Source organism: Lichenostomus cassidix, chromosome 4 (assembly GCF_008360975.1).
Source record: "Lichenostomus cassidix isolate B80296 chromosome 4, HeHo_3.0, whole genome shotgun sequence".
In the NCBI taxonomy this organism is placed as follows: Eukaryota; Metazoa; Chordata; class Aves; order Passeriformes; family Meliphagidae; genus Lichenostomus; species Lichenostomus cassidix.
In genome coordinates this window covers 48,563,426-48,588,256 of record NC_139484.1, presented here as the reverse complement: position 1 = coordinate 48,588,256, position 24,831 = coordinate 48,563,426, and the positions used below count along the sequence as shown (strand labels likewise).

The 24,831-nt window shown below is 40.9% G+C and overlaps 1 protein-coding gene across 6 annotated transcripts; it reads left to right on the top strand.

Annotated features, from left to right (window-relative positions):
- Window positions 1–340: 340 nt before the first annotated feature.
- RHOH (ras homolog family member H) lies at window positions 341–22,844 on the top strand. Of its 6 annotated transcripts, none has more exons than XM_085059117.1 (5): window positions 341–478; window positions 3,436–3,557; window positions 6,028–6,084; window positions 7,137–7,241; window positions 19,998–22,844. In XM_085059117.1, exon 5 carries the CDS (start codon window positions 20,217–20,219, stop codon window positions 20,790–20,792), a length of 576 nt encoding a protein of 191 aa, XP_084915243.1. In that variant the 5' UTR covers window positions 341–478; window positions 3,436–3,557; window positions 6,028–6,084; window positions 7,137–7,241; window positions 19,998–20,216; the 3' UTR covers window positions 20,793–22,844. The 6 variants fall into 6 exon arrangements, with proteins under 6 accessions (XP_084915243.1, XP_084915247.1, XP_084915244.1 ...); XM_085059118.1 differs by having other exon boundaries at window positions 432–564; XM_085059121.1 differs by lacking the exon at window positions 7,137–7,241.
- The last annotated feature ends 1,987 nt before the right edge of the window (window positions 22,845–24,831 follow it).

Genomic DNA, 24,831 nt, shown 5'->3' with positions numbered 1-24,831 from the left:
GCCGCAGGTGCCGGGGCCGTGTGTGCTCGGCCATAGCCCCGGGCCCGGAGCGGGGAACAAGGTGTCCGCTCCCCAGTGGGTGCCGGGGCCGTGTGTGCTCGGCCATAGCCCCGGGCCCGGAGCGGGGAGCAAGGTGTCCGCTCCCCAGTGGGTGCCGGGGCCGTGTGTGCTCGGCCATTGCCCCGGGCCCGGAGCGGGGAGCTGCCCGGAGCCTCCGGTGCTGCCCGGGGGCTGCGGGGGCAGGGAAGGGGAGCTCCGAGGCGGCTGCAGCGGGGCTGCTCAGAGAAGAGGCTCCCTGCGGCACTTCCCTGCTGCGGCACAGCGCAGCCCGGCAGAGCCAGAGGAGGAAGCAGCGTGTCCCTCGGCGCTGGCTCCCTGCCCCAGAGCCTGCTGGCCCCGCAGCCGCGCTGGGAGCGCTTCGGCGGCGCTGAGGCCTGGGCCAGGCCGCGGGCTGGCCCTGCAGCCGGGGCAGGCTCAGGTGGGCATGGTTTCACTGAGAAAACAACTGGAGCCTCTTCCACGGTTACAGCAAAGCCACAGGCGTTAGTTTTGCATTAGATCCAGGTGGGGAAGGAAGTGTGAATGTCCCCCGGGAGAGAGAAAATTGCAAAAGTCAGACAGTTTGGAGACGCAGATGTGGGCTTGCACGTTCTGCACGTTCTCCCTTTGAAAATTAAAAATTAGAATAAATAAATTAAAAAATTAGGCTCTTTTTTAGTAAAATAAGCACATTTCTTATGCGTTGTTTATATCTCTGGTGCTAGAAATAAGGAGCAATTAGCATTATTTTATAATGATCATCTAGACAGGAGAAAGGCTTGTAGGGCTAAATACAGTGGGTATCAAGAGTGTCATGGTTTACTTCCTGAGCATTGCACACACCATACTATTTGAGGCAGACCAAAATCAGAGCTGAGTGAATCTGAGAATGAAAAGGAAATCAGGCAGAGGGCACAGGAGCAGCTTCTGCCAGTCGGAAAGGGCTGCTCTCAGCCCCAGTACTGCCCTGTGGAGTGGCAAATGTCTCCCCAGAGTGCCAGCAAAAAAACCCCCAACCAGGCAAACACAGAAAGAATCTTGTTCCCTCAATAGGGCAGACAGGGATTTTGGGAATAGTACTTGATTGAGGGAGGAAGACTGAATTAGTTTTTAGACACTGGAACAGATTTCCTGGGAGGTTGTGGACACCCCAACACTGGCATTATTCAAAGCTAGGTTAGATAAGGCCTGGAGCCAGCTGGTCTAGTGGGAGGTGTCCCTGCCCATGGCTGGGATGGTTGGGACTGGATGATCTTTAAGGTCCATTCCAAACCTTTAACATTCTATGATTATATGATGTGAGTCCTTTTATGCTATGCTGTCCCAGAATGAGAGTTAGGTAACCCTCAGTGCAGTTCTTAAGCGCGCTTCACTTTCAAGAAAGGGGATGTAGGTTTGCATGTTGCTCTGGAGGAATGCACTTCCCGTAAATTGTCCACCAGTTCTGCGCTGATGTCATGGGAGGAATTGTGCTAGGAAGTTAGGACACCTGATTCTGTGTATCAGATTCCAAGAAAACATAAAGTACGTAAATGTTAGTTTTGTCACATAGCACACGTTGCTGACAACCTGATCTCAGGAGAAATATCACAGAGAGATAGCTAATTAGTAACCTCTACACAGTGAGGAAACATAAAAGTAATAAAATATAGTTCTGTAGTTGAGATGGCAGAAAGCTGTGGTCTCAGAAAGTGGGGAAATCTCTGCCTGCCTTCCCTGCATAAGTGTGTGGGCTTAATGTATGGAGCTGCAGCAGTCTTGAAAAGAGGCTGGATGAATGGAGATGACCACACCCAAATCTTGGTGCCAAACCCAACTTTGATCATCATTTGCACAACTCAGGGTTTTCTGTTTCGGGCCTGCGAAGTCTGTGCTGCTCAGGCATGCCCAGGTCTGAGCTGCTCTGTGCCTTGTACCCAATCTCAGTGGGCAGCTCAGGGCCAAATACCCCAGAGCAGGAGTGGCTGGAGGGCTGCTCTGTGGCCACCAGAAGCATAGGGCAAGCCTGTCACTGAAGGGGGAAGAGGCAATGGCGTGGGAAGGGGCTCAAAAACTAAGCTGAAAGTTGAACTTTGTAATTCAGGAAGGAGGCAGGAGGGTCCACAGGGAGAGAATGGCATTTCAGGCATGTTCCTTCATTTAGGCTTCTCTGTCAGGCATGCTTCAGCCTCAGTATTCTGGAGGGCTTTGACTCAGCCTCTGAAGGCCTCTAGTCCTGCCCACACAATGTGTCAGGAACCTGCCTCATGCTAGATTTTGGGTTCTGTTTTGTCACCACAGGCTTCAGTTTATGCAACTTCACTACCAAACCTGAGGGGTATCTAACCCATAATGTTAGGTTGCTGAGGAACCAAAGCCTAAACTCATCAAGGCATAGTAAATAATGTGTGAGAGTTTCACCAAAATCCATATAGGAAGTGCTTGTGAAACTGCGTTTTCATTTCCTCTTTCGGATTGAGGGCTCTCACGATGAGTAGTGCTGCAGAAGTTACTGTGCCTAGTCTGCTTTAGAGACTCCCTTAGCAATGCTCTCTGGCATGCTGTGAGGAAGCCTCCCTTTCGCTGAGGTATCTGTTCCTGGGAAGGAAGTGACTTCTCCCCTAATTTGGAATGTGTCTGGGCAACCTACCTGATTTCCCCTGATTACCCAGGAGCTCGGTGGGAAAGCAAATAGCCACATCCCAGTTTTCCCAACACACAGCTGGCATCTTGACCAGGAACATTTTGCCTGCCTCCCTCTAAAAATTACACCAAAAATAATTAGGCTCTTTATTTCACAAAATAAGCATACTTCTTCTTGTTTGTTGTTTGGTACAGTGGCCAAACTTAAGCAACAATTAGCTTTATTTGTGCAATACAATGATGATCAAGGACAGGAGAAAGGCTTGTGGGGCTAAATACAGTGGGTATCAAGAGTGTCATGGTTTACTTCCTGAGCATTGCACACACCATACTATTTGAGGCAGACCAAAATCAGAGGTGAGCGAATCTGAGAATGAAAAGGAAATCAGGCAGGGGGGACAGGAGCAGCTTCCTTCCCTAATCTCAAACTCCTTCCTAACATCAGCAGCTTTCTTGTTTCTCCAAGAGGGACAGAAAGCAATGGATTAAGAGGAAATGTGACCTTTTATTGTGCACTGACCCATGTCAAAACCCTGGGTGATGTTATTTTACATAATTTCTTGTAAACCCTTAGTTACCTGTGGTTCAAGACTTTATTTTTTGCTCTCAGCCTACTTTTCAATGCAAAAATAAATTGCAAGCCTTCACTCCACCCCCACAAATATTTTCCATAACAAAGTGTTTGTTTCTGAAAGTCCCAGATAATGACTCATAATGAGTTTTAAAAAAAGGAGAAGCAATGTATATTTTAATGTATTAACTATTCTCTCACAGCCAGATGTTCCCCTTCATTGCACAGCATGAAGAGGTGAAAAGGAGCAGAAAAACTGCAGTAAGAAAGACAAACAAAACCCCCAAAACCAACCCAGCAAACAACCAAGGATCAAGAGAAACAGGTCAGGCATCGATTTTACATCTAACTTTGGAACTACCTACATGTGCGGAGTGCATGGAGCTGAGGGTCTTTTGTTGGAGTTCCAGGTGTCTTGGAAGTGAAATAATGGATCAAATGTATGAAGCATGTGCATTACTAAGAAAGGTCTCAAATAAATACAATTCAGCTATTTTGGGGATGTTATTGAGTCAAGATCCTTCAAGGAAGCATAGTGGAGGGAAATGGGTGGAAATCCAGACATGTTAGACATGTTTCTTACTCTACAGTTTTGTTTCTTTGCTGAGTTCACTCAGTTCAAAAGTTGTTTATGATGTATTTTACAGATGGATGCACTCTTTTTCAAAATGCAAACTACTTAAACAGATGGCTTCACATCTGGACTAATCTCAGCATGAAACAGAGAAGAGTAGTTGCATTTTTAAGTATCTGCTCTCTGTTGTGGACCTAAAATTGGTGATGATCACCAAAGACGTTTATATCAATATAATTTGCAAATAGTATTTATTTCTCTACTTCTGACAGTTCTGAATGTTTCTGGTGGAAACATTTAAAAATATTTGGGTGTCTGATTTGCTTTATCACAGTTGCAGTGGAAACTTACTGCCTGATTGCTTATGCTGGTATTGGGAAACCCAAACCCAGTTAAAAACAGATTAATAGATGTTTAATGTGAAAATTAAGTAACATAAGTTCCCACATAAACTGGTGATGCACTGAAGCCTGTTACTCAAAATCTTGACTCAAACTAAAAGGAAGATTGAATATTTTAAGAAGATAGGATTCCCAAAATGCCTTCCTTACCTTCATCACTGTTGATAATTAACTGAAATAATTTCATTTCATAGAGAAAAGAAACAAATTGATTCCCCAGACTAGCTGTGCAGCACTGCTCTTCAAGCTTTGCATCAGCCGGTTTACAGCATGTTTACATAGGCTATATTATTTTTATATTTTTGGCACAAACTGCCTTTCATCTACACATAAATTATATTTTTGTTTCCTTTTTGCATTATCTTGTTAATTATTCTGTCGCTTTTTAATCTTTCTTGGAAGCAGTATGACTTTATCTTGGAATACATTGTACTGTTATAATGTTAATGTGGACCAATTCATTAACTGTCTTCAGAGAGTTTCCATCCTGCAAGGAACATAAAATGCTTGGCTTTAGATCTGGATCAGGCACTGTGTTCCTACTGTGTCATGGCTAGAGATGGTCTGAGATGGCTTCACTAATCCCAAAATATTTGCTGAAAAGGAGTTGGTTTCCAGTTCTTTGCCTCTGGATTTCAAGGCTGAGAAGCTATTGCTCATGGCTCTGCCTGAGGACCAGATGTTCCAGTGCACTGGTCATCCGAGCCCCTCGTGTTCAGCTCGGGGACAGATCTCCTGCCATGCTGGTGCACTTGGGCTGCTTCAGGAGAATGGGACAGCTGTGCCCTCCCTGCAGTCTGATTGCCTGATCATACAAAGGGGGCAACCTCTTGTGCTGATGGCTCTTGGATTATAGACCATAGACACTTGAAATCCTGAAACTACCATCACAGCTTTGCTTTCAGTGTTGTGGTAGTAGTTGTGGTAGCTGGAAATGATGGGAATCTGGCCAGCTCAATTTGTGTATGCTGGGAAACGTGGGAGTCTCAATGTCTGTGGTCCCTCCACCTGCTCAGCCTCCTTATGCTGGTTGAAGAGAAGACATATGCTGATAAAATGACACTACTGATCAATCCTAACCAATGCTTCAGAAGGATCCTCACTGTGCATTACAAGAAAACCATGTATACCAATGTTGAATCAGCCCAAAGTGCCCACCTTGGGTTTTTGCACAAGGTCATTTAAACATGCTTACTCTCCTCTGTACTGGCAGGGCCATATTCCAGGTTGCAGAAAAATATCCCAAGTGTTGTTCCTGCTCCCAGGGTGTGAATTGCATGTAGCCATTCAGGACAGCTGTCAATCTGCTCCTTTTCTCCTCACATGTATCGAGCTGCTGGGCTGTGCTTTGCCATCAGCCCCTGTAGCAGGGAGGAGGCAGCTGTAGGAGCAGCAGAGTGCAAAGAAAAAGCTTTCTGCAGCCTGAAGAGTTTGCCTCCCTCCCCCTCTTCAAGGTTTTTACATCTGCTCCCATAGTCACCAAAGACAGAAAGATATACCAACTCATACCAGCCCACAACAAGCCCACACAGGCAGAGCTGTGAAGCTCTCACCAGGAAGCTGACTTACGCTAAACCTCTCCACTCTTTCTCGTCACACTGCATCTGGGTCTGCTGTCACTGCTGCCTCCAGATGAGCTAAACCCAGCTGCCAGGACTGCTTTGGCCTATATTCGCAGGGTCTCTGATTACCTTTAGAGCTTTTGGGGTTTTTGTCCTCTTGATAATATAATTGTTCTAATCTGCTAAAAACGAAGATTATCTGGAAAGCCAAGAACACAGAATACCACTCTTCTTTTTTTCTTCCCCTGTCTCGTCTAGGATAGTTGACTTCCGTAACATTTATTTTCAACAGCCGCTTTCAGCTTCCTGCCACTGGTGAGTTCATTGCATTTTCCTATTTTTTCTAGAAATCTTTATGTGAATTGATATTCTGAATAAAATTCAATATATTTTGTTTTACTTTTGTTAATTACTTTTATTAATGAGTTTGTGAAGCTGGTTCACATAATCAGTTTTACTTTTCATACCATCTGTTAAATGCTCACTATTGTGATATACAGTTGAACACTGGTCTAAGTCTTGCATTTTCTGGATTTTCGTTTGTTCAAGAGTTTTTTTTCACTTCAGCCTGAAAAGGCCTTATGTAAAGTAGAGAGAGGGCTGTGATGGGCTGTGCCATGCCAGTTTCTTCCATGTTAAGTGATATAAGAAAACAGAAAAAATGGGAATTACTCTCAAGATGGTGGATCTGATTCTGATGCTCTTTTCTGTTGTATCAACTATGAACCCAGGAGAGATAGATGTGTAAATCTGCGACACTTCAAGGAATGGTCTTCTTCCGCATTTGTGAAGCACATCATGCTTATGAGAAAACTGTTCTGCTTCATCTTAAATATTCCCAAGCAAATTTAGGTGAAGATTTTGTTGTGAGAATTTGACAAATGCATTCTTAGGACCGGAGTGAGATTCAAAATATTTTTAATTTGCCAACATATCTGTTGCTGGCTCTGGCTCCAGCAGCTGCCTGGTCCCGCTGGGTCTAACAGGTGCCTGTCCGACATTCTGAGATGGAAGATTCCATCTAAATGGCCATGTCTGTAACTTTGTGTTCAACTCACTCCCAAGGCTTCTGCTCTGTTTTCTGAGCCAGCTGTAGCATGCTTATAGTGTGGAGTCCCCTTAGAGAGCAGTATGTGTGTGTGTGTGCATGTGCACACATCTGTGCACACCCATTTCCAGATTCTGCTCACAAAACCTGCAGCTTATGATTCTCTAGTGGTGATGGGATGGTCTTGCCACATTGCCAGTGAGATGCAGTTAATCTGAAAGGTGAATGAAGATAGAGTACACTGAGGCTGTAACCATCTCTGAGACAGGTCCCTGCAAAAAAATTGAATGTGAATTTAAGATTTTCTAACTTCTTTCAGCTGTATTTCCACCTGTGGATGGGGCAGGAGTGGAACTGTGGCATCTGGCAGAGGCTAGCTTTAACGTGGGATTTATCCTGACGAAAATACTTGCAGAAGAAAAAGGTAGAGTGAGATAAGTTAGTTGTTAACAGGCTTATCTGTCAGTAAATTTTGGTATCTGCTGCTGTTGGAATAAGGTGGGATTGTGTTTTATATTGTGCTGCTTCGTATTTAACATTTTCAACCCCACCATTTAGATCAGCATGTGGTGTGCTTGTGATTTTCCAGCAGGAAGGACCATACAAATATACTTACTTGACTTCAGAATGGGGTTTAATGTAATTTTTCAGAGACAGGTCTGAAGATCTATCATACAAATGAAGTCAAATCTACCAGAGAAAGTGGGTACAGACTTCATGTGGATACCATGTTTGAGATTTGGGCAGTAACTGCAGGATAACATGTGCACTTGCTTCCTGTTAAATTTAGAGAGTATGCCTTGGTGAGGCATAATACCAAGTTTTATATTCCCTAGGTTAGGTGCTGCAAACCAGGAAAAATTGTAGTTTTGTAGTTATAGAGAATTGGTGTTGTTATAAGTAATCTGTACTTACTAAATTCCAGAGAAAAGAATTGAATTTTAAAATGGGTTTGGTTTTCGTGTATAGCAAGACACAAATTCATCGGCCAATAGCAAGGCAACATGGCTGTAAATTATTGTAATTTAATCCCATTTTTAGGTAATTTTACTGTGCCAAAGCAGTGTGAAATCATCTCACAGCAGAAGAGCATCAGGCCTCAAAATGGAGAGACTGATGTTAAAGTCACATTGCTGGTAACAGCTACTAGTGCCAGTGATATTAGGGAGGTGATCTCTTATACAGTGAGGGGCAAGCCATATAAATCCTCGAAGATGTAAGTGGGTGATGTGCAGCACACCCAGAGCACACAGGAAATGAGCAGCCACTGTGGTGGCAGTGTCACAGGGTGCGCTCATTTTGTAGAGCAGTGGGTCTGCACCAGTGGAAGCTCCCAGGGAGCTTTTCTCAGTGATGCCTTCTGATAATCAGCCAGGAGAATACCCAGCCAGGGAGATGAAATTCTGCTGTTTCTCCTCTTGCTTTTGCTGGGAAGTTCTAGATGTATAGCAGCAGGTGGGTTAGGCTCTTTAATGTTAAAGATTTTCTGTGGAAATTACTTCTTCATCGCCCATTTTCTTTGTGAAATGTTGTTGATGTGATTCTATAGTTTTCACTAGGAAACTGTAGAATGTTACTGAATGCACCATTCAAGTGATTAATTTGATTTACATTGACCATAAAATGAAAAATTTCAGGTTTTTCTATAGTGCTTCTGATTATTGTTTGAAAAGAGATAAAAGAAGTAACTGTAAAACTTGCCTTTTTCGAAGTCTTGATGTAACATTTCAGACATCACACCACACAGCTTAACATCATTCCCAAATTGTGTTCTTGCTTTTTTGGCTGTGGTCTGTGGTTTTATTAAATCTGCAGTTTTCAAATGTTTCCATGCTATGATACAGCTTAGAACTGAAAAATATTTTGAGATAACCCCAGCATAGCAATTAAGAAAGGAAGTTGGCTGGAGCTGTCTCAAGCCCACTATTAAAGCATTATGGCATTTAAATACTGGACAGGATGACACAAACACAACAAAACAATGTAACAGCAAAATTTGTGGGCTGTAGCCCACCATTAGCTCTTCTCCACGAAACCAAGTAGAATTTCATATGTGCTTAGCAGAATTTAGTTGTCCTTCAATTTTTATGTCAGTGAGGAACTGGAAAACCTTCCCAATCCACCAGAAGGATCAGTCTACAATGAAAGGGGAGACTTCTGGAGCCTGTGAAACCTCTGTAATGCAGCAGTGAGTATAAGTACTGAAGTCATGGCTACAAAACCTTGGTGTATCAGGTCTAATATGAGCAGCTGGCAAAGTGGCAGGGAGCAATATTCCCAGCAGTCAAATTCTGCTGGAGGCTGTGCTGGAAGATCACTGACACCGCTAGCAGGGTAGCTGGAGGAGATCTGGATACATGGTCTGAGCACTTACTGCATGCATGTATTCCTCACAGAGAGCAGGCATGGGAGTGGTTTGAGCCCAGCGTTACTTGTGGCCTTGCCCTGTGTTTATTGCAGACCCTTTATCATTCCCCCCCTGCACAGCTGGCTGCTGCTGTCTCTGCTTTGCACATGGAATTGCATTTGGTCTTTGGTTACAGAAGCCAAGGAGAAGTGCAAATTCCCAAGGGATGAGGGTGGGGCTGAAACTGGCATGCTTCTCTTTGCCTGACAAAATGTACGAACCTGCTGGAAACCACCAGATGATTCTGCTATGGTTTGGGGGTTTCCCTAAGGGGAGCCATGGTGACCTATCACATAGGAAAGACCCAGCATGTGCTGGAAAAGGAGCAAACTTCTCTCCTGGCAGAGTCTGGCACGGTGGGCTGTGGTTACATACTATGCGTGATGCCACTTCTCACACACAAGTGTGAGTGTGGAGTACCTGTAACTGAGACTTGCCAGCTTGAGGTTCTACCATCTGGTGATACCACTTTTCCTCATGAGTGACAGTGAGTTGCTTTTGAAGGTTAGACTGATTTATGTCAAAATATAGATATAACTGGCTCTCCTAATATGAAAGTGTGAGACCAAGACCCTTACATAGCTAGGGGTCTCTTTTGGTTGTCTCCTGTGCCATGGTTATTGAAAGAATATGAAACCTCTCTAACGTGCAAGAAAACTGTTCTTTCCTTTCAGTGACAGGCATGCCAGTGGACACACAGTCTTCAGCTTGCCTTTTTTTTCCATCCAATGACTGTGCTTAAAAACTGGTAAAGACTTCAGAGTTTGAAGTTACTGATATACTCAATTATCTACTAATTAATCTGTCCATTAATTATCTGTCTAATTATCTGTGAGCTTATGTTTTTCTCACTATAAAAATATATTATGAAACAGCTCTTGTAAAAACCCTTCATGTAATTTCTTTAGTTTCCATCAATTTAAATGCAAGTTTTTAAATTCACATATCTTTCAGTGGAGTTTTAATTTTGGATGAAAAGCCATTGGGTAAAATATCTCTGAGTTTGAATCAAGTCCACCAGGATACAAAAATAAAGCATGGGAAATGTTCTCATAATGTTCAAAAATCTCTCTACTAAAATATCTCTCTTTTCACATGGTGATAATTTTCATTCAAAATATGTAAAAATCAAGAAAACCAAGGAAAACTTTCTATGCTTCCCACTGAAAAACTGTGCATTAAGATTTACCATAGCGTGGGGATTTGCATGATCTGTAAACCAACTGAAAGCCAAGTAGATGTCAGCTATAAATATATGAAATGGCTTCTGAAAATACTCAGATGAAGAATGAGTGAGAAGGATTTATGTATTACTTTTGGTTGCAGAGTCTTTTCTCCTCATAACCTATTCCTTATGACCCACTGCTGTCTGCAGTATTACATGTTTTACGTAAAATGGCGAGATCAAGGTTGTAATGGAATCAGAGAAAAGTAAAGGAAAACAGGCACTAAAATATATATTCTGCTCTGGCATATGCTTGGAGTAAGATATAAATCAATATAAAATCCGAGCTACCAGGTATAACTTGTGCTAATTCCAGGAAAAAAAAAGGAAAGAAAAGAAAGCATGTTCCTTTGAAATGGGGCTTTAATCATAACTATGCATGGAACGTAGGCAGTTTGATGAAGGCAAGTATGCATGCCCATTTATTTTATCTAATTTAATCTGCTACAATTAAGGAATGCTAGAGAGGCTGCATGGTGAGGAAAAAAAATCCCGCTTGTACTGTAGATATGTATTATCTCTTGTTTTACCCTTGTGCTGGATATAGTGCATGAATACTGAGTCATGGCATAGATTGTGGAAGGCAAATATTTTTTAATTTATAAAACAGATCAAAAAGATAAAAATCATAAATCAACAAATGCAGGACAGGTTATGACAATTGTATGTTTTGTATTGCACCTTCTATTTGAAAAGTAATTTAAATTATTCCTAAGCAAGCTCTTCAAATTTTTAACATTTTTAATGTACATGTGTGCACACAAAATTTAAGAATTATATTAAAGATGGCAGTTTCCCGCTGTGTGAAATCTAGTCTATGACTTTAAACACTCTGATCTATACAGACACAAGAAAAAAGGTTTTTGTCACTGGCAATCCTAAGGGGGAAAAGCTAAAATTATCAGGGACTTTCTGTATTAAAAAATAAATAACCAACCAAATTATTGTTGCTTCCTTTGCTAGCTTTGCTCATTAACTTCAGAAGTTTAGCATTCATCACAGCAAAACGAACAGTGACATACAGTAGATATGAGTTCTTCCTAAATTAAAAATGAATCAGTATGTTTTAGCAAGAGGCCATTATTGTGAATTCTTTGATCAACCGAAATATCATTATTACTCCTCAAAACACCTGTACATCCAACACATTTTATTCTTATCACAAAATATACACAAATAATCTTTCATGAAACCCCGGCTAATTCTAATCTAGCATTTTCCTCTTCTTTTACCTCCCACTAAAACCAAACCAGCGCAAATACATAACTTAATGAATATGGAGAACCTCCTTCTCCTCCTGCTGATACTAGGGGAAGATCTAGACTTGAGAATCTCCTTATTTTGTGGCAGGCATTTTATAAAACCAGAGCAAAGTTAAACCTGAAGAGATTTCTGAAAGTAACGTTGGACATCATGCAAGGGATCCATTGAGGAAAATGAAGAAATGATAGGGCAATTTTTTAAAGACCTTTTAACATCGAGGAGGGTGTTACATCACCTGTATCATTCATATATTAGCTTTTAGCTATACTGTTACTGTTGATGACTTCGTAGTCTTTCAGGGAGCCAGTCAAGAAGATCAGGTAGTGTGCAAACAAGGGAGAGGAGTGCAGTCCTACCTCAGGTAAGAGCCAAAACACAGAAGTCAGCCCTCTGCACTGCACAAGCTCTAAAAGAGGGGAAGCCCTTTTGCCTGGAAATTCAAGTGTTTATATGGAGTTGCCATTTTAATAATTTACCCTCTTACCCATTGTATGAATCCACGCATCTTCTTAACAACTAATAATTGTAACATATTGTAAAGATGTGTCTAATAAATATAATGGCTGCATACACAGCAGAAATGGAATAGTTTACAGTGGGTGACTATGTAATTTTATATGTAAAACTATCAATTATATACCTAGGTTATTGCAAATCCCCATTTAGTGCAGCAGTAATCTTTGCTCATGTGCATACAAATACACGTGTACCCATATGTAGACCATGGTAATTTCAATAATATATCCATTTGATACAAAATATATATGCAAGTTTTCAAATGATAAGATGTCTTGCCCACAATATGTTGTTTCCTACAGCAATCTGTAGCAATGTCTTTTGTACTGAATTAATACCAATGTGTCCATATATATATGCATATGAACATACACACATGCTTGTACATATGGATGTAATATTTTGTACATGGATGTGTTGATTCATTATTGAAATAGTTGCATTTTAAATATAAACTGATTTATTTTCAATACTTTTGTGTATATATATACATATATATATGCATATACACTTCTATGCATCTAGTCTAGCAAATAATGCATCATTCTTTGAGAAATTACAAATGATTATTTAAAATGAAGAAATATTAGTTGTGTATGAAAGAGAAATGGACACTTCATGATGATTATGCCTGTGTCTGCAGATGGTAAAAAAAACCCAAACAAGTAGAAATAGGAGTAGGGTTAGGGTCTCTGGGAAAAAACCACAATCGTTATTGAAGTTTGTAAATAAAAGAATACTTCAACAGCCAAAAAAATTCAGGGAGATTTGGAAGAGTTAAATCCATGAAAAAAAAATCCTAGAAAAAGATGTTGTAAATGCCTTTTTGATTTGTCTCAAACTTCTAGAAAATTGAACTGTGTTAAAAGAGGATGTGGCATGAAAAATCTGAAGTGGTTTGAGGCCCAAAGCTGCAAACATTTCCACATGTCAATAATTCTACACACAGAGTAGTCTGATTGAAGTCAATTTCTTAAATATAATGTATCTTATATTATCAAGGCTTCAGTTTGGCTACAATGCAGTTAAACTTGCTGCAAATCTGCTTTTACCTGTAAGTAATTCTGGTAGAGTGACTATTCATAGGTACATGTGATAGAACTACAGTCAGCACGCAGCATTTCATCCATGTTCATCTGCAAGTGTATCTGTATCCCCAAAAGCAGTTCTATGTCAGTGGTGAATATATACGTACATACAGACATATATGTACATGTGTGTGTACAAAAACAGTGACTATGGGGAAAAGCAGATGCACAGATGGTTGATGAACTTCTGTGCTCGAATGTACACACGCGTGACATTTGCACACCAGCTGCTCCATCTACGGCTGTATCTGTAGTGAAATGCAAAAATGTCTTCTCTGCTTAAGAGCAGAGAAGAAAAATTAGCACAGAGAAGGGTGGGAAAGAGAGGTGAGACATCCAGTATCTTGCAGAAGGAAAACGCTAAGCTTACCTAACTTCAGGCATGACATGCCGCTCCATTTCTGATGACTTTGAGGATATTGTATCAGACTGAGAATGGGTTATGAGCTGGTCCTCTGTGAAGGGATTACTTTCCTACACTTGATTTACCCAAATTTTAATTTGGGGAGGAGGCGACATTTATACTGAAAATGGATCCCTTTTGAAGGTGTCCCGTAGTGCCACAAATGCCGCGTAGTCCATAATTTACCGTGTCATGCTGTAAACACTTGGAGAAAAATTACTTCAGACTAATGGCTTGAATCTTTAAGTGGGTACTTAGCACTGCCAGATCTCATTGAGTTCTATTTAGAGATTTAGCATCTTGGATCAGTATATGAGAGTCTTACAGGCTTTTCGATAATTTTTGGAGTGGTTCTAATAATTTGTGCTCATGTGTAATTCGTAAGTAGCTGAATCAAGGTGTGATAAGTTACAGCAAGAGGGTTATTGAAAATAAAATAAATATTTATTTTGTCTAATCGGATAATTAAAATAAGAGTTAAATAGTTTTTCTCAGTGATTATAGTAAATTGAATAGATCTTTAGATGTGCCTATATATATATATTATAGGTACTATTACTAAAGCAGTGAAACAGATTTTTTTAATTTAAGGTATCTCATTAAGCAGTTTTATATGTACGTGCAGTGCGTAAGCATGTGTGTCAATATGTACCTTTTATTATATGAAAAGCTTTCATCCCTTTACTGGGACTGTACATCTCATTTAATCTTGTAAATAACATTAGTCTGTATTTGTTGTTGTTTTATATCAAGATTTCACATTCCCAATATGAGGGAATTTCCTTTAAATCTGATAACATATGTTCCCTTGCTAATAATAAAGTTGATAAGATTACTGAATATTTGATCATAAATCCTTTCTTTCAGTTTTTAAAACAGTCGAAGAAAGAAACTGAGGTGTTTTCAGATGTCTTGATCCAGAAGTGATTTTTTGCAAAGGCTTTTAAGAAAGTGGTTCTCTGTTTTCTCTAAATATCATAAATTAGAAATTAAATCCAAAATTTAGTTTTGTGTTTTTTTCAAAAGAAAGCACTGAGATTTGAAAACAGGAACAGGATTTCAGTTTTGTGAATAAGGGAGTAAAAAGAAAAGTTTTTATGTCTGGAAATTTTTTTTTAAATTATGGAAGGAGATTGTTTTTCAGATGACAAGACATCCTGGCTTTGAAAATAGGGATTCATTGCGTGTTGCTTGCTTTCCTAACTTTAGGAAGCCATTCAGAGGTGATTTTACTTAAGGATAAAACATCCATATAAAAGCTCTCATCAAGCTTCTAAGCATGTTTTCAATTCTTTAAAATATAAAACCACATTGAAAGATAATCTGGCAATTAATCCATCAGTACTATAAATATATCAGACAGCTGAAGCTTTCTGCCAACGAGTAACCTGCCATCTTGCCCTTGGGCCAGAGAATAGAGATGGCCCCTGTGGTAGCTGGCTTGGGAAGTGAATGAGTTGAATGCAGATTTTTTGGTGGAGTAGTTTGGGGAAAAGATGCAGCACCTTGCAAAGGTACAGGCTGTGAGCCAGTTCTCCTTCATGGCAGCGGTACCACCACTGAATGCCACCATGGACTGAAACACTGGCACTCTCTGAGATAGTGGGTGGCTGCTTGGCAAGACAGGGCTACAGATCATAATTGTCTTAAAAAGAGTTAAAAACCAAGGAGGCAGCTAATGCAAATGTCAGAGAATCAGCTTAATGAACACATGACAAGTGCAGCTAGGGGCCATTTGCTTGCAGACCAGCTGCAGTCTCCCGACAGACTGCAGCTGATGGATTAGTTTTCAGGAGGCCTGTGCTGTGGAAGCAGTCTGGAAGTTTGTATCTGAATGGGGCAAGTACATCTCATCCACAGAGCTGAAAACAAGGTAATGTGACCTTGACAATCTGGTGATCTAGCAGAGCATCCAAACTGGAGCCACAACAGCCATGGTTTCTGTGTCACAGGGGCTGCATCTTCTGGGTGCTGTCACTAACCAGGCAACAGCGTCTCTACCCTGTCTTGATTCCTGCCAGCCTTCCTTCTCCTCCCTCTCCTTCTGCTTGCAGGAGTTGTCCTCAGGCCCTGTCCATGCCCTGCAGTGCCCACAGGGCCCATGGGGGTGAAGGTGTAGTTCTGGGCAGTCCCACTGTTCCTGGCAGTGAGGATAGTCTTTAGGACTCCTTCCTCTCCTCAACAGCCTCTAACTAAGGGATGCAAGGAGAGATCTTATATATCTGTGGTGCAATTGGAAGGAACAGTGGTTTCAATCAAGACACTGGCAAAGAACTGTAGGCACTATTTTGCAGACCCGACCTCTGTGTGAGGTGGGACTTACAAGAGTGGAGTGGGTTGGCAAAGACAATATGTACGTTCAAGCATTGCATGGCAAGTGGAAGTCTCTCCAGTGGTTTTCAACCTTTTCTATTAGTATAAATATTTTTATTTCTTCGCCATGTCAAGTCTCTTCAAGAACTAGTATGCACAGTGCTCAAACTGAAAAATTAGCCTGCTGTTATCCTGATATCAACAGGAACTCAACTGAGATGTAATTGGAGTAGGGAGTGGATAATGGCAATAATAGTTAGCATGTTAACTGCTTTAACTCTCTGAAGCATTTTATGACTGTGTGATCTAAAAAGCTGGTTGTTTGCCTGCATGGTTTGTTTATGTATCAGCTAATTCTATTCAAATTCTGGCCTACCTGAGGGTGCACTATCAATATCTAAGATAAGTTTTGAAATTAGAAGTTTCTGACTCTCTTTATTTTCTGCTATCATAAAATGCTGTCCCTCTGCTAGAGATGTTTAACCATAGCAAGTCATGCTCGCAATATTCTTATAGTAAATGCCAGAGATATTCTTGGCATTAATGAAAATCCCATTTGGTTCAGTTGATAAACTTACTGCTTTTGATACAGCAGTGCTGCTTTCCTTTTTTGGTAGAACGCTTTCAACAACTACCATATGAGTTTTTCATGGGATGTGTATTCACTTGAATCCTCTACTTCCTAAGAGCTTGGTGCTGCTGTGCTCCACTTCCCATCCCATCACATTGCAGGTTGGTGACCCCACTCACCTTCTCCATATCATATTCAGCCATGATGAAGTGTGAGGCATTTTACTTGCATGAGATTGCTGAGGTGCAGGTCAGACACTGCCAGAGAGTGACTGCCATATGGCTTCTTGTGCTCATGCTCTCAGTGAAGTCCGAGGTCTCTGTAACCACACACTAGTGCCAGGGTTCTGTATTCCAAGGACAGAGGGAACAAAACCTGAAGTTTAATAAAGGTCACTATTCAGAATGACCACATAAGAATAAGACATGTGTTCTTATATCTAGTGATTTTATAAAAGGTCTTACCTTATTATTCAAATAATATCTTCTCTTGTTGTGAGTGATGAAAGCATAATCCAAAAAAGAGTGTAAGAGATTATGCAGGTTTATTTCTTGAATTCCAGATACAAAATGAACTTAATAAATTCGGTAAATTTTTGAAAATCAAATTTTTGGAGGAAAAAAAAAATCTCTCAGCAGCTTAGACTCCATCTCTGATCTGCGATCAGAAGGTTTTCTGCAGTCTTGTAATGGGTGTAGCGCACTGTACTGTCAGACCAAGACAGAATATGAGAGAAAGGGACCAAAATTTTTGCAAATGTTTGTAAAACTGTTTGTATGCTGAGGCATAGAAGTGCCCAGTACTGTCGTGCTCTTTAAAGGACACTGTTTTTTGTTTATGTTTAATCAAGAGTTTTCCATCCATTGAAGGGAACTCATGCAATTATTTTAATACACTAATACTGTTCTTACTCTGAGGCTGCAACAAGGACCAGCTCTGTGCCTAATTAAAGATCATACTTCAATATGCACACATGTAGTCCTGATTAGATATGGAGACACATGAATGGTTGCGAACAAATGCAAGATCAAGGCCACTGAGGACAATTTGTCCACAGGACCAGAATACGTACCTTGTTACATATCAGGAGTTTTTTATTATTCATTGATGGAATGTAGAACAATATAATTTGCTTTGAAAACAATTCTGCACTGTCACAACAGAATATTTCAGTTTTTGTTATTGTCTGTCAAATAGCCATGTTCACTAGTCCTTAATATCTCTTTCAGTCTTTAATCATCTATATACTTTCTTTCAAAATAGCTAGTATCATCAGATCTGGTAATCAACAAGTTGAGTGCCAGAACAATCCTTTTATCTGTCTTTCTCTGTTTTGGCATTTACGAAATTGCAAAAGTCATGCTTTGGACATCCTTTTTTCCCCCCACATTCCCATATGCACAAAATAATGAACCTGAAGGCACTAAGGACTACACACATCACAGAAATGTTTGTTCTGAAAAAGATACATGGTACATGGAAACTTTCTCCTGAGAGTATGCAGCTTCATCTGAAGAGTACACTACTATCTTGTGGTAAATTGAGGTGTTTTTAAACTGTATTGCTGACCCAATTTTGAAGTAGAATACTCTGAAGGAGAGATTATGATTCATATAAGTAATTGGAATGTTTATCCTACATATGCATTTTGAATTTTTCATAGATGTGTTTTGTAAAGGTCTTGTTTAATTCCCTTGAGAGCTTGTTTGGAGAACAGAGAAGGCGAGAGAGTGGAGTTAGACCTAATGAATCTTTAAAAGCAAATTTTCAACTGCTGCTACCAAAACTTAAATTCACAGAGCAGCTTGTTTCCCAGCAGCCAGGAATACCGTGAAGCAGCCTCAGCCTCCATCCCACTTCCTAGAAGCGAGTGGTGATGGTGAGAGCACGGCGTTGCTGGCAGGCCAGGAAGCGCCGTCTGTTGCAATGACGCCCGTAGGTCCCGTAACTCAAGCACACACAGGGACAGCCCTGCAGACCTGGGGACCCCTCTATAAAGCAGCATGCTCTGGCCACACATCTTCCTTCAGCCGGGGTGTCTGCTGGGAGACATGCAGGTGTGCCAGCAGCACAAGAGGAGGTAGGGCATGGCCTCACTACAAAATGAAAGCAGGGCCAATAGCAGTTGTCAGTGCCTGTAAAGTGTTCTCTCTAAGCTCATCTAGCACTTTTCCTTTGTTTTTCCCCTTTGTGGAGTAAGCCAAAGCTTGGAGTGTACTAGAAATAGGAGTGGGGGGAGGATTGTTAGGGTGCAGACAGTGGAGAGCATTACAGTAAAATACAGGATATGCCCTTTGTGGCCATCACTCATTTCTGTGCAAATAATCTTCAGCTGTGATGTCTCTCTACATATATGAAGGAAACAGAAATATATTATTTATGTAACATCCACATGACATTTTGAAATTATGCAGTGATACTTTTTTTTAATTACTTTTGTTCATCAGAACTAATTTGTCTTCAGTTTTGCCGTTAGTGATTTTCGAAGCATCTTGTGTGTCACCCTGTGTGAGCAGTGAATCTTGCACACAGCTAGTGGGGAAGAAACAAATGCTTTCAAAATAGGAAAATTTGACTGAATGCTGGCAGGAGCTCAAAAGCAATTATATACTTTGAGAAGTACTCTTAGTTCAGTTTCACAAGAGAGTAAATGCCAGGGCAGTTATAGTATCTTCAAATGAAATTGTTTGACTGGGGCAAGCATCAGTAGTGGGGCTTTCTTTGGCTTGTGCTTCTTGATTGTTGAAAGCAATTTGTAAGAAGAAATTAAACTTTTTGTTTGTTTGTTTTTGTATTTTTGCTGTGAATCCTTCATTGGTTTTGAAAGTTGTTCGTGTTCATGAGACTTGAGATTCACACCTGAAGTCTTTGCTTCCTCATTGTCACAAGTGGTTCTGTGTTACTGTTCCATGTAGGATTGTTTAAATAGTGAAATTGGTTAGCAAAGACCTTTTTTCTCTTGACTGCCTCTAGAGAGCATGGGTGCATTTTCAAGGGAATCTGAACTGATGATTTAAGGATTCAGGATTCTGTTAGTCTTGGTGAAAGTCAGAGGCAGGAAATATCTCACAGCTAATATATTATATATATTAGTCACACTTATACCAAAGTTAAATTAATTTTATTAGTCTTTAGACAATTGAAGGGAAAAAATAGTTGGTGTCAGTGGAAAATGACAGTGGTGATAAGACTGTTGGCCCCTGTGGAGCAGCAAGAATGTTATTTATGTGAATGGCTGTTGCACACACAGCTGGCTGGGAGGAAATGGCAAAGTTCGTCATCCTCAGTAAGGGGTACTAGCCATGGCTGTCCAAAGATATGTCCAGGCATCTTTATGAGGAATGGTTTGTTCTCTGTGGATTATAAATCTTACATTTTATTTTTATTCTTCCAGATACGTCATTTGACTCACTGAAGATTTAAAACCAACAGAGCCATGTGGGAGAAAAGGGAATTTTAGTCTCAAGTGACAGAATCAAGTCATAAGAAGTAAAGAGATTTGGATGGTTTCTCACTAAATGGAAGTTATATAGAAGACCTCTAAAACCACTGTATCTCTCCATCCCACTCCTGCAGCACAGAGACGGCACTCTTCTCTTTGGACATTAATAAAATGCTGGATTCAATCAAGTGTGTCCTGGTGGGAGACTCTGCGGTTGGGAAAACATCTCTCTTGGTACGTTTCACCTCTGAGACTTTTCCAGATGACTACAGACCAACCGTATATGAAAATACCGGAGTGGATGTCTTCATGGATGGTGTACAGATTAGCTTAGGTCTTTGGGACACGTCTGGCAGCGATGCCTTTAAAGGCATTCGTCCCCTCTCCTACCAACAGGCAGATGTGGTATTAATGTGCTACTCAGTAGCAAACTATAATTCCTTTGTGAACCTAAGGAGCAAATGGATCAGCGAGATCCGCAGCCATTTGCCCCGCATCCCCGTTTTGGTGGTGGCCACTCAGACTGACCAGCGTGACTCGGGTCCCTACCGTTCCTCCTGCATCAGCCCGATCGATGGAAAGCGGCTGGCCCAGGACGTGCGAGCCAAAGGCTATTTGGAGTGCTCTGCCCTCAGCAACAGGGGGGTGCAGCAGGTGTTTGAATATGCCGTGCGGACAGCTGTCAATCAAGCCAAAAGGCAGAACAGGCGGAAGCTCTTCTCCCTTAATGAGTGCAAGATCTTTTGAGGACTGTCAGCAGTGGTTTTGCTCACATTTGTTCTTTCTGTTTTCACACAAATATACTGCAGCAGAGAGAATGGGAGGTGAGTCAAAGGAGGGCTCCTGGCAGGACCACAGTGCAGGTGCCTCTCATGAGACAGATGTGCTCTTTATCTGATCCTCTCCCCTCCAAAACACATGGGTGCTATCTTGAAAAATGAAAGGTGCATACCCTTATTCCACAAGCCTGTGTTTGGACTTTGCTAGCCTGGACTGGAGCAAGCCTCGCCTGGAGATCTGCAGATAACAGCTGTACTGATTTTGGTTTTGTTTCTGTCAATGTTCCTCAGTTGTTGGTTTGTCTGCATCTGCATTTATTTAATGACAAACTTCTGCCTGGATCAAACCCCACCTCTGTCCATGTGGATATTTTTTTTACTTAAGAACTTAGTATGTAAACCTGACCACTGTGTATTTTATTTAGAGGACTCTTGTATATATTGTTGTAAAATCTCAGAAGTTTGTTTTACTATTTTGGAGGTTCTCTCTTTAGCTAACCACAGAAACAAATTGTCCTATCCATGTAATAAATGGCCTGCAGGCAAGCCTACCACTTCTTAGACATGCCTGGGTCATTGTATAAAAGTCATCAGTATGTCCAGCATAGGAGTGATCAAAACTTAGTGCCATTTGACAGCTGTCCTGCAGTTTTGTGAGATTTGTTGCCTTAGTATTGTTCCTCAGCAATGTGGTCAAAGATGGGAGACTAATATGATTCTTCCTAGACTTCCCTGGATTACATCCTTAGATGGGCATGCAGACAGGGCTGGTTTAGACATACGGTTGGGGTGACAGGGATGAATCTGTGCTACTGTAACCTCTGCTGTCCCTGCTGTAATTCTGGAGGCAAAAGATTTCAGTCTCCAGGGATGGAAGGTATTTTTTCATGGGCACTTAAATTCTCACAGATTTTGGTACACTTTTTTTCAAAGCAGTGGTTTCAGTGAAACCAGTCACTTTAGTAAAAGACTGAATACATAGCAAGGTTGAATGGGTGTCTTTAGGATAGCTAAATGACTTTTTTTTTTGAGTTTGCATACTAAGTATAAGTGCCTAGGGTGTATCCAAGTAAGACTGAAACAGGCTTTGTCACGTCTAAGAGTCAAATCCTGATGTACATACTGGGGCCAAGTTACCCTCCTGCACAGAAAGCCAGGCTAAGGAGATGGAAATTTCAGGTGTGTAAGAGAACTCTGCTAGAAGATTAAGTGGGCTCAACACACAATGCTGTACATTCCTTGTGAGTTGTGGCAGTCCCCTCCTCCTCAGGTTACCTGTGCCTTCTGTCCTGCACCCTCTCTCAGGTCTTGCAGATCTGTCTCATCTCAAGGGAATTTCTTTGTGCAGCAAGATTTTCTTTGTCTGTTTCCCTGTCCCTCAGTTAGCTCAGAACTGACCTTTAGCGGGCTTATAGCATGGTGCAATAAAAGATGGCACATAGCACAGTAGGATTGTCTCATCTGATGTAGGTGAGCAAGTATTTGCATTGCAGGCACCTTGAATACCAGTGGGGCACAGAACATCTGGTGTTGTGATTGTCCCACCAGGTCCTAGACTGTTGAATATTTACTACTCATCAACCACTCATCAACCTGACTGTAAGGGAAGCTTCTGATCATAAAGATATCCTGGTCTCATATGAGATTTTTATATCAGCCTTAAATCTTTACAAACTTCTGTGCCTGAACACACAGGACAAGGACTTCTATCACCACCCATCTTTCCTGAACTCTTCTCTTTCCTACTTCTCTTTTTCCTCAGTGAGACACTCTTTCAGTGTCCCTGAAACACTAAAACTGACATATTTGTAAAAGAATTTGAATGGCATTGTACTTGTGTGGAGTTACGCAAGGGGCCAGGTATTTGTGGTCCTCTGTTAAAAATCTTTTGGCCTTTGGGAAAAATATGCTTCTACATGTCAACTCTTGCAATGCCTCTCCACTGAAAGTCTTACATTTTGTAACCCTAATCTAAAAGTAGCCATTGTTACTGTTTGAACATTAAAGATTGTATGCAAAATGTCATGTTACGAATTTTCAAATCTGTTAACAACTGGGGACACTTTTGTTATGTTCCTCACTCCACTAATGGATTCAATACCTGGTTTCAACTATTTTTCAGACATATTTTTTCCAGAATGCTCTATTCAATGGTCTATTTTTTTCCTCAGTGGGTTAAAGTTTGTTTACAGCAGTTCATGCTGCCGTTTTTATGCGCTCAAGAGCAGTAATCGCCAGGTGAGAATGCTGTGTTGTGGTATGTGCCACAAGGTGCCACATTCGGGCACCAGAAGGCCCCAGAGAATTGTTGTCACAGACAAGCCAGATAAAAATGTGCTCCGGAATCACGCCGTAACCGAAAATCTCATCTCATCTGTATTAGCTGCACAAATTAACTTGTTCTGGCATGTTACAAAATTAAGAATTCGATGTCTGCTGCAATTCAGTGAAGCCAAGTACATAGGCTTCCTTGAGACGCCTGAACTGATGATACAGAACACTCATGAAATTTAGGGATGGCTTGATATACCCTTGATTATGCATTCTAGAGCCAGTGCAAGGTGTGAGGCCACTGAAAGCCAGCTGATTTTTAAAATCAAATTGGAAAGAGTATAAAGTAATGGGGATTTGGTTTGGTGCTCTGTGAAAAAAAACTGTTCAAATTTTCACAACCTGGTTATTTTCAGACTCTCAAAGCTAGAAGGCACTTTTCACTGGGAACAAGCTGTAAAGCACATATAGTGTCTGTAATTATGCAGTTTTCCCTGAGCTATAGAACTGATGTGCTCAAAAAGTGTGGCAACCCAAATACAGAGGTTGAAATCTGGACACACCAGAAATCAGCTGAAGATTTGGCCACATGGCTTATTGGGGTTTGTGGCTTGCACAACTGCAGCCCTGTTGTCTGTAATGGGAACAGTGAGGGACTGCTGGGGTGTCCTGTGAAACCCTTCCAAGCTGGTTTTGCTTGTGCTTACTTGGGTAACAGGGTCCCTGGGTACTGTTTAGAGGTTGAAATCTGGTTCTGGTATTTAAAATACATTAAAATGGCACATGTGAAATTTCAACTTCTTTTGCTCTGAAAAACAGCAAAACAGAAAAAATGTGCAGCCTTGCCTCAGCTGGCTCAAGCTTTCAACTGAGGGAAGAGATCTTGCCCAAATATTCTCCTGTCTTCTCAAACTGATCCCTTTCAGTTTGTTATTATGTTGCTAATCTTATTTTTGCTTGCTATTAAAATAGGTTAAAAGGGTTTTTAAAAAAATTATTATTTTAAACACAGATTTTCCAGGCTTTTAAACTTGATATGCAGCATACAATACAAATATTTTCTAAGAGTAAATAGTAAAAATATGTTTCAAATCATCACTCTTCCCCCCCAATTTTTCATATGGAAAATTATTCAATCTTCCTAGATATAATTGATACTGTTTTGCCTGATATTGGCAATTAACAGTTCGCAAATTTTTGTGCAATTTTTGTGGGTAGTCTGTGACTGCTAAAGTCTATGAACACAAAGCAGCTGATGCTCGTGTTAATAAAGAAAATGTGTTTAAGGGACTCTATATATGGCACAATTATGAAAGAAGTCACCAGAGGGATCAGACATGAAGGAAAAAGAAATGTCATCACTCTGACATCTCAGCCTTTCCTGTATTACTATGGCATTTGAGTGAATCCAGCCATTAGAATAATTTCTAATAGATGGGAAATCCATGTCTTCTTAATACTTTCTCCTAGTGCTTTGGTTGCACGCAGCTCGGATTAATAGACAAGAAATACAAAGCTTCATTTCAGAACATCAGAACACTTGTCTGCTCTTGCCTTTGTGAGTAAGTTAGCTACCTTAACTTTATTAAAAGTTAGTTGAGCCTCTGAAACAAGACAGATATGACTACAATTGGGTTAGCCAAACTCCCTTGCTCTGAAACAACAGTAATGAATTTTTGTCTCTGGATGTGAGGAGACATATTTTATGTCTCAGAGATTTCCTTCACAGTGGTAAG